The sequence below is a fragment of the Monopterus albus genome, unplaced genomic scaffold (assembly GCF_001952655.1).
Source record: "Monopterus albus unplaced genomic scaffold, M_albus_1.0 scaffold9.1, whole genome shotgun sequence".
Lineage (NCBI taxonomy): Eukaryota > Metazoa > Chordata > Actinopteri > Synbranchiformes > Synbranchidae > Monopterus > Monopterus albus.
Genome location: NW_018127889.1, coordinates 1,748,246 through 1,757,803, shown reverse-complemented (window position 1 = coordinate 1,757,803; position 9,558 = coordinate 1,748,246). Strand labels below are relative to the sequence as shown.

The window sequence follows — 9,558 nt, the reverse complement described above, 5'->3', positions numbered from 1 at the left end:
ATTGCTCTGATGCACAGAAGCAAACATTTGATGTCCACTGACATTTATGGTAGAATCCCACATTCCCTTCAGCATTTCAACTGCCTCCTCCCGTCTTCTTCTCCTTCATCTCCTGGTGCCGCCAGCGCTAGTAAAGACTAACATGTTGGAAACGTCTCCAGAGCGCAGCCAGTGTCTCTAGGCTCGTCTTAAAATAGCTAAGGTCAGAGCTCTGGTCAGCCTACAGCGCAGTGAGTTTAATGCGTGCCATCAGGCTGGCTGGGCTTAATATTCTGCAGATTGGCAGTAACGCTGCAGTTGACAGAAAAACAAGCTGACAGATCGTCAGCACTCCAGGGACTGAAATGTCAAACTGAAGTTCTTATTGAGCTGATGTTGCATGTATGCAGGTAGTTGTGCGTGCCATCGTGTTTGCATTGTTTGCCTTTCAGAATCAGCATCAGAATCGCATTACTTCAGGATGTGGAGACGTCGATGCAAAAAAACTTTCACTAAGCCTGATGTTAAACTCAGTGCACACAGAGAAAGACAACCTTATATACAAATGTTAATTGAGGCGCTACTCTGATGCATAACAAGTTCTCCTTTTCATCATCTCTATTCAGTTTGTTGCTTTTATTAAACCTTTTGAATAAAAAACTTTCTAAAGTATGTCTAACTCGTGGCATTGACACCTCTCCTCATAAAATAATACTGTAGTTTGCAAATTGTACATACAAATCAGGAAGTTAACGGCTGTATATCTAATCTAAACTGGAGGGAAATCTCCAATATGGAGCAAAATGGCTGCACAAAAACCATTTTCTGTCAAAATGTTAATCTTCAGTCATAAAAAATCCAGAGCCATGTCAGCTGCCTTCCTTGGGTCGTATTCCTCTGAGTTATTACTGTGCTTCCAGCTCTGCAGCCAGCACAGAGCCGATACCTAGCCCTGTGTTTGCTCGGTCTGATTTGTTGGGAATGCTGTTTGTTTGGCTTAAGGGTTGTACATTTCTCACATGGTACAAACAATCCCACCACAGCAATTAGGCCATGTGTAAACAAGTCTGGACGTTACTGATAGACAGACTTGAAAAGGATATTGGACTCCTGGTAATGATATGATTAGATCTAATCTGAGCATTGGTGAGCAGATTGTTATACAAAGGCTCAGCAAACTAAGAATAAAACTGAATGGGCTTGCCTGTAGAGACTTGCATAAATGTCTACTATATGTGCAGGTTAATAGGTGCACAAGTATATATTTATGTTGAAGATTTATTTCAATGACTTTGAACAAATCCTTTCATTCACTGGAAGAATTCTGTGTCATTATTTTCGCTTTTAAATTAGTTTTTTATTTTATTTTATGAGCTGTTCTGAAACAGCCCTGCCAGCTGGTGTGTGTGAGGGAGATTATGAACTGTGATTACTGCCCTGCTGCTCATCAACAACAAGCCTAATGAACTAAAAGAAAAGACTACTTACAGTATGGGAGGAATAAACTTTAAATTATGGTTGTGTGTGTGTAATACTAAAAGGATGCAAAACCAGCAGTTCATTTCACTTCTCTTTAAAACTACAAGTAACTAAATCACCAGGGTAAACTGCTACAGTGATGGTGAAGGTTAAACAGTCAGTGTCCTATTTGCTGCATGTGCCCTCACATTCTACTTTGTTAATGTCAATGGTTTTATTGGTGCAGCGTGCCTTTTTGGCCAAAATCATTTTAATTTTGAGAACCTGTCTTTTGTTGCTTTGAAAGCTCAGCTATTAAGTCCTTCCAAATATTGCTAAATAGACTTTATATCACGTTGTTGTGATTATGCTACTTCAGGTTTTTAAGACCCTTCCTCAACAGAAAACAACTTATTGTACATCTATGTTGTTTTCTGTTTGCTAAGATCCAAAACTACTACTATTCTTTCTGAAAACGTGCCAAGCAGAAATCCATAATGACAAGAAACAAGGTAGCAGGCCAAACATGAGTCTGTGAATATTTATCAATTTCTTCTCTCAGCCATAATCTGTGTTTTCTTGGGATAAAACTGCCCGACAAATCAGTGTGATACGTCACCTGGTGCAATAGCTGTCGGAGGCGGTGGAGCTGAGACTCCAGCTGTTTGTTGTGTTCCTCCAGGATGTGCATGCGGGCTTCCAGACGGCCCTTGTGTTGTCGTAGCAGCTTGGCCTCGGCTAGAAGATCGGCCTCATCAGGATGGGAAGAGGGGCCCTCGGACTCCCAGGGGCTTCCAGCAGGGGCCCCTCGTTGGCCGTGCTGCTCCTTCAGCTGCTCATACTCCCTCTGCAGGGTCCTGAGAAATAAGGGTTAGAAACACAACACTTATCTGTATAAATATGTATGAAAACATAAGTATATAAGTGTAATTGTCTACAGTATGTCTGTATATGTACAGGTATACTCAGTCAGTTTTGTTGGGCCTATTTATTTTTAATGAGGCTTGGCTAAATAAACAGCTCGGCAGCATCAAGAAATACATCTTCCAAAATCATCATTTTCAACAAAATCTACGTTTGTGTGGAATGCCAGGTCCCTCTCAGAGAAATCCTATTTTTAGGTGGATAGACCTGACTTACCCTCTCTCCCAGTGCAGAACAAAAAGCTGCGGTGCTTGACATAAGCTGGCATTTATGAGCCTGACACTAAAGTTCTCTCTGTTCTCCTTGCTCTCCCACAGTGGCTGTGTGTGTGTGTAATCAGTGTTAAATCACTCCAGTCCAGCCACTGGCTGTTCAAAAGCATCTTTATAACAACAGCTTGTAAAGTGACTGCCTCTGATCTATTTCCATTTGCTAATCAAACCAGGGAAGGACTTGGCATGTGGGACAGACTGGGGGTACAAGCTGTGAGTGAACAGTAAATACCACTAAGGAAAGAAAAACTTTGATTTTAAGTAATTGCATAACTTCCATAAAACATATCTCATTGATTTAGAAGAAATCTCACCTGTAACATGATTCTTCATCTTTAGAAAGTTGTCCAAACTTAAGTGAAAATTTCCCTGTAGTTTGAATCTTAACCAGCCTCTTTCCACAGCAAATTCTTTCAAGCTTCTTCAACAGAAGCATAATGCCCTACCTCTGGTCCTCCTCCAGACGAGCGATTATCCGCTCCAGCTCTCCTCGCTCCTCCCTCTCCACAGCCTGGAGGATCTGGGCAGGACTCTGGGGCTGACTGCAGGGAGAGCCTTCTCCTCCCAGCGCCTGACAGTACTGCAGTATTAGGGCATGCTCATCGTCCCTGTGGAAAGGAATCCAGAATTATGTCCTGATTAGTCTGTTCAATTCACCTCATGATGGGGTGTAAGGGTGGGGGGCAATGGGACCTTTTCAGAACTTGTAGGATGTACAACTTAAAAAAATGACTCAACACTGAAGTGGAGATAGAATTAGTAGATAGCTGACAAACTGTGTTACAGATATAAAAGATGCTTTTGTTTTGTGCCTGTTTAAGATGTAAAGAAGCTACAGTACATAAAACCCACAGTAACAATGCAGATACTATATAAGGGACAGTAGTGAAGAGATGGGCGGAGAAGAAAAGAGAAAGAGCCTGGCAGACAGATGGAAAGATATTGAGGGAGGGAGAAACGGTTCCAGGTCTGCTGTTGTGTGTCTGTCCGTCTCTTTATGAGCTATCTGAGTGATCTTGAAGGAGATGGGAAATGTTGCCAATCGCCCAGCTGTCACCTTCATTTTGAAACACAACCTGAGCCTTGAACACTAAACCCTGACAACAACCACACACAAGCAAAAAAGATGGCAGACTGTTATTTAATGTGACTGTCATTTCCAGAGACAGTTTCACAGCTTGAAATAGAGTTTGGCTAAAAATGTTTAATGGCATGTGGATTTCTATTCACTAGTGTTGTATCTTGGCTTTTTTTTTTTTTTTTTTGTACACGGATTCAGCCAGTTCAAATGTCCCAGTGAGCTCACGCTGTCATTCTGTTATGGTAATATCCTGTGGCTATGTAACTTTATAATGACTCAGATGTTAGGGTTAATTTTGCAGCTCTGGTGATGTGTACAGTGCCTTGCGAAAGTATTCGGCCCCCTTGAACTTTGCGACCTTTTGCCACATTTCAGGCTTCAAACATAAAGATATAAAACTGTAATTTTTTGTGAAGAATCAACAACAAGTGGGACACAATCATGAAGTGGAACGAAATTTATTGGATATTTCAAACTTTTTTAACAAATAAAAAAACTGAAAAATTGGGCGTGCAAAATTATTCAACCCCCTTAAGTTAATACGTTGTAGCGCCACCTTTTGCTGCGATTACAGCTGTAAGTCACTTGGGGTATGTCTCTATCAGTTTTGCACATCGAGAGACTGAAATTTTTGCCCATGCCTCCTTGCAAAACAGCTCGAGCTCAGTGAGGTTGGATGGAGAGCGTTTGTGAACAGCAGTTGTCAGTTCTTTCCACAGATTCTCGATTGGATTCAGGTCTGGACTTTGACTTGGCCATTCTAACACCTGGATATGTTTATTTGTGAACCATTCCATTGTAGATTTTGCTTTATGTTTTGGATCATTGTCTTGTTGGAAGACAAATCTCCATCCCAGTCTCAGGTCTTTTGCAGACTCCATCAGGTTTCCTTCCAGAATGGTCCTGTATTTGGCTCCATCCATCTTCCCATCAATTTTAACCATCTTCCCTGTCCCTGCTGAAGAAAAGCAGGCCCAAAACATGATGCTGCCACCACCATGTTTGACAGTGGGGATGGTGTGTTCAGGGTGATGAGCTGTGTTGCTTTTACGCCAAACATAACGTTTTGCATTGTTGCCAAAAAGTTCGATTTTGGTTTCATCTGACCAGAGCACCTTCTTCCACATGTTTGGTGCGTCTCCCAGGTGGCTTGTGGCAAACTTTAAACGACACTTTTTATGGATATCTTTAAGAAATGGCTTTCTTCTTGCCACTCTTCCATAAAGGCCAGATTTGTGCAGTATACGACTGATTGTTGTCCTATGGACAGAGTCTCCCACCTCAGCTGTAGATCTCTGCAGTTCATCCAGAGTGATCATGGGCCTCTTGGCTGCATCTCTGATCAGTCTTCTCCTTGTATGAGCTGAAAGTTTAGAGGGACGGCCAGGTCTTGGTAGATTTGCAGTGGTCTGATACTCCTTCCATTTCAATATTATCACTTGCACAGTGCTCCTTGGGATGTTTAAAGCTTGGGAAATCTTTTTGTATCCAAATCCGGCTTTAAACTTCTCCACAACAGTATCTCGGACCTGCCTGGTGTGTTCCTTGTTCTTCATGATGCTCTCTGCGCTTTAAACGGACCTCTGAGACTATCACAGTGCAGGTGCATTTATATGGAGACTTGATTACACACAGGTGGATTCTATTTATCATCCTTTGTCATTTAGGTCAACATTGGATCATTCAGAGATCCTCACTGAACTTCTTTAGAGAGTTTGCTGCACTGAAAGTAAAGGGGCTGAATAATTTTGCATGCCCAATTTTTCAGTTTTTTATTTGTTAAAAAAGTTTGAAATATCCAATAAATTTTGTTCCACTTCATGATTGTGTCCCACTTGTTGTTGATTCTTCACAAAAAATTACAGTTTTATATCTTTATGTTTGAAGCCTGAAATGTGGCAAAAGGTCGCAAAGTTCAAGGGGGCCGAATACTTTCACAAGGCACTGTATATTGGTTACGGCAACAGTGTGCTCATCAATTTGCTTTGCAACCTTACGACCCTCTTCAGGATAAACAGTATAGATGATGGATGGATGGATGTTTTCCTCTCCCAGACAAGTCTGGCTAACCCGACTGACTGTGATGTTTGGCCCGTCTCACTTCTTTTTAGCACTGCAGTGTCACCGTACTCAGAGATCTCAGCAATTAACTTCAAGAGTGTAAGGTTATTATTCTAAAGAGGAATGATGACCAAAACTACAAACGCAACATTCAAGTTGTAATTACGACAACAGTACTTTAAATGATAAATATTTTCATCCTGGGCAGCACGGTGGCGCAGTGGTTAGCGCCGTTGCCTCACAGCGAGAAGGTTCCGGGTTCGGGCCCCCCCTGGGACCTTTCTGTGTGGAGTTTGCATGTTCTCCCCGTGCTTGCGTGGGTTCTCTCTGGGTACTCCGGCTTCCTCCCACTGACCAAAGACATGCAGCTTAGGTTGATTGGTGTCTCTAAATTGCCCATAGGAGTCCACCCCCTCCATCCAGGATCTCACCAAAACTCTGCACACTCTTCTATTTTGTCATCTTCAGAGCATACTGCAGTGTAACCCAAGGATAGATCAGTTGCATTCATATTTGTTTTGATCAAAGAACATGTGAGAAGGGCAGCATGGTGGCACAGTGGTTAGCGCCGTTGTCTCACAGCGAGAAGGTTCTGGGTTCGGGCCCCCCCTGGGACCTTTCTGTGTGGAGTTTGCATGTTCTCCCCGTGCTTGCGTGGGTTCTCTCTGGGTACTCCGGCTTCCTCCCACTGACCAAAGACATGCAGCTTAGGTTGATTGGTGTCTCTAAATTGCCCATCGGAGTGCGTGCGTGTATGTGTGGTTGTTCGTCTATGTGTTAGCCCTGCGATGGATTGGCGACCTGTCCAGGGTGTACCCCGCCTTCGCCCGATTGCCGTCCGGGATTGGCTCCGGCCCCACCCGTGACCCCGTTCAGGGACTAAGCGGTAAAAAATGAATGAATATTTTCATCCTCCTAAAAAGTACTGAAAAGCATTTTGGTCTAGATGGATCAACTTCTTCTATATCACATAACAGGAAGATGGAAAACAATCAAGGCTCAGCAGTAACTGGTTATGTTCTACCTTATTTAAGTGCTGCGTACAGAACACTATTTTAGTTACAATGGCCTCTGTGAGCTGAAAGCTGCCATACTTTTGGCCACACCTCACTCAGTGATATGCAGGCAGGTAGTCTTGGCATCATTTATAATACACGGTGATTTGCTGTAAACTTTACACACTCTTATCAGGGCCGGACCACGGCTGAGTGCATAATTCTTAGCTATAATGATGAAGTTACTTAAACATGCCACCAAACTGAAATGTCTCAGGTTTTATACACGACACTCCTGAACTGCACCATAGGAGGCAATCAATAAATATTCAGCAAATATTCAGAACTCCATTATCACCACATGCATAATAAGAGGTTACAAATAAGAAGCTTTATTCTTTCTTAGAGATGACAGTAATTAAACTCTTCTGGGACCAAGGACTGGGGCGAGCAGATAGCTAATGAACAGAATGAGGCTTTCAACTCTTCTCATATAAAAGTAACAATATGCTCAGCCAGTTGATTTCTATGTATGCTGAAAATAAAAAGTGTTTGTCTAACCAGCCTGAGCTCTTTGTGTGATTTGAAGCACATGTTTAGAGTGTTCTTTTCATGTAGTTTGATCAAATGAAAGCACCAACGATAAAAGAGGCTGTCAAAGAAAAAAAAAAACATTCCACAGTCTTCCTCACCGTTCATTTGATAGCTTCTTCAAAACCCTGTTTATGCAGCCAATTATTCTTTTTAGTCAGATTGAACTTTTCTAGTCTTGCTGAAAACACCTACTGTGTGCACACATCCAGTACATTGTTATTCATCAATTTCACTCTAGTGTGGAGATTGAAGCCTTGCTGAAACTGCTGAGGTACTGATAAACGACAAGAAAGTTGGCAGAGACACGAGGCTGAATTTTACACTGCCACTGCTGTAACATGCAGCAATACACCAACACACATATACATACTTACATTTGAAATATGGGTATGCTGCGACAAGAGAGACAGGGGTGATGAAGGAAGGCTTAGGTCCTGTAGAGAAAGCTGAAAATAGGTGGAACTGCTGCCTGTGGGGCCAGGGGAATGGGGGGGCCCTGCACAAAGTGAGTGACCAATTAGGCAGGTCTCTGGCAACAGGAAGCTGCAGCGGGACATTATGAGCCCAGACAACAATGAGAAGGGGGATCATTACATGTGGAAATGGGGACTACAGGGGATAGAGCTCACCAACTACCCCATCGGGAACACTGGGACAAAGAGTGCCGTTAAAGACTGGAGGCTCAGGCACTGTGGCGGTGCAAGCAAACACAGAAGAAAGAGATGATAGCAGAAGAGAGCACCAGTGTGGAAAAGAGTTAAATGTGAATAATTCTGATGAATGGCAAGGTCATTAGCTGCCATGTGTGTGAGTGACATGCTTGGTGAGGGCAGGTGAAGGTCATGGCTGATGGGACTTATGTATTTACCCTACAACAACTGTCTCTAAGCCTGATGCCTAGCTGCCATATCATCAAGAAAACCAACTCCACTCCACTCCACTCAAGCTGGACAGCACTATCAGCTGCCTTGACTGAGCTCAGTCAGAGACAGAGTGATAAAGACAAAGACAGATGGAAATATGAGAAAGGAAAATAAGAAAACCAGGAAGACAAGCAAAAGAAAGGAGAGGGGTGAGGGAAGTGCAGAGACTATGAGGCTGCAGAGACCTCTCCTCTGGTGAAATGTTGAAACCTCACTTTCTATTTGGGGACTGATCACAGTTAAGTCCAGTGACATTTACTGGAGGTGTGTTGTTTATGGCGTAGGGCTTCAAAATAGTATTTCTGTGCTTAGAGTTAAATTGGATAAATGTTTCAGTCCAATGGTAAAGCATGATCAGACTAAAAGTGATGAAAGGAGGAGAGAAAGAGGGGAGGACATGGTGCGATGAAAAGAGATTCAAAAAGGGCCAGAGGAGCTGAAGACTAGATAGTGAGAGTTTACAAAAAAATATAGCTGAATGTAAAAAGGGAAGCGGGGAGCCTCGCTCCTCTGTGATGTCTCAAGACTTCAATGACAACATTGTGCTTTGGCTGGAGGTCAGAGAACACAGGCGACACCGACTTCTTAATTAAGGATTCCCTTTTAGATAAAAGCAATGCAGGACAAAAATGACACAAGCACTGATGCCACACGTGCGTGCACATACACACACAGACACTTTATCTCTAGAGCCCTCTCTCTCTTACCCACACATACTAATTACTAATATCACTGCACAGCTGGCAACGAGTCCAAATCAGTGCACACCGACTTTGAACGATCAGAAAACACAAGCAAAAGACCAAACATGTATGTAATTTGCAAACGCCATTATCCATGTCACACTGTGCACGTTTCCATAAACTCATACACTGCCAAGAACACAACTTCAACTGTCTGTGAGTGTGGACGTGTCCTCACAAACAACCAGGTAGAGTGGAGTAAAAGACAAAGAAGCTCGAGTGAAATCAGCTGTAGGTGGGCAAAGAATACATTTTACAGAAAGAGAAGAAAGATAAATACTCAAACACACATCGTAGGGCATTAAAAAGCAAAAGGAAGGAGAGTTAGTCTGTAGAGCTGCATCTTTTCAAAGGAGATATGGATGAGTGGGCTGTCCTTCTGTACTGTTATCTATAAAGCACAATATTGCTATTTTTACATGACATTTCAAAGTTACTTTTCCTTAACCATAGGGTTTGATGGACATATTGGTGTGAAAAGAAAAAAAAAACAGCATTACTGGCTGATTCCAGCCTTTTAAAAAGAGC

General features: G+C 42.6%; 1 protein-coding gene across 5 annotated transcripts in view; it reads right to left on the bottom strand.

Annotated features, from left to right (window-relative positions):
- The window catches only part of utrn (utrophin), a 160,206-nt gene that overhangs the window by 5,129 nt on the left and 145,519 nt on the right, over positions 1-9,558 (bottom strand). For all 5 annotated transcript variants that reach the window (XM_020589235.1, XM_020589218.1, XM_020589213.1 and 2 more), the window contains 2 exons: positions 3,080-3,241; positions 2,057-2,294 (listed from right to left, as the gene is read on the bottom strand). In XM_020589235.1, coding sequence (XP_020444891.1) covers positions 2,057-2,294; positions 3,080-3,241 — 400 coding nt within the window. The remainder of the gene's footprint in view (positions 1-2,056; positions 2,295-3,079; positions 3,242-9,558) is intronic.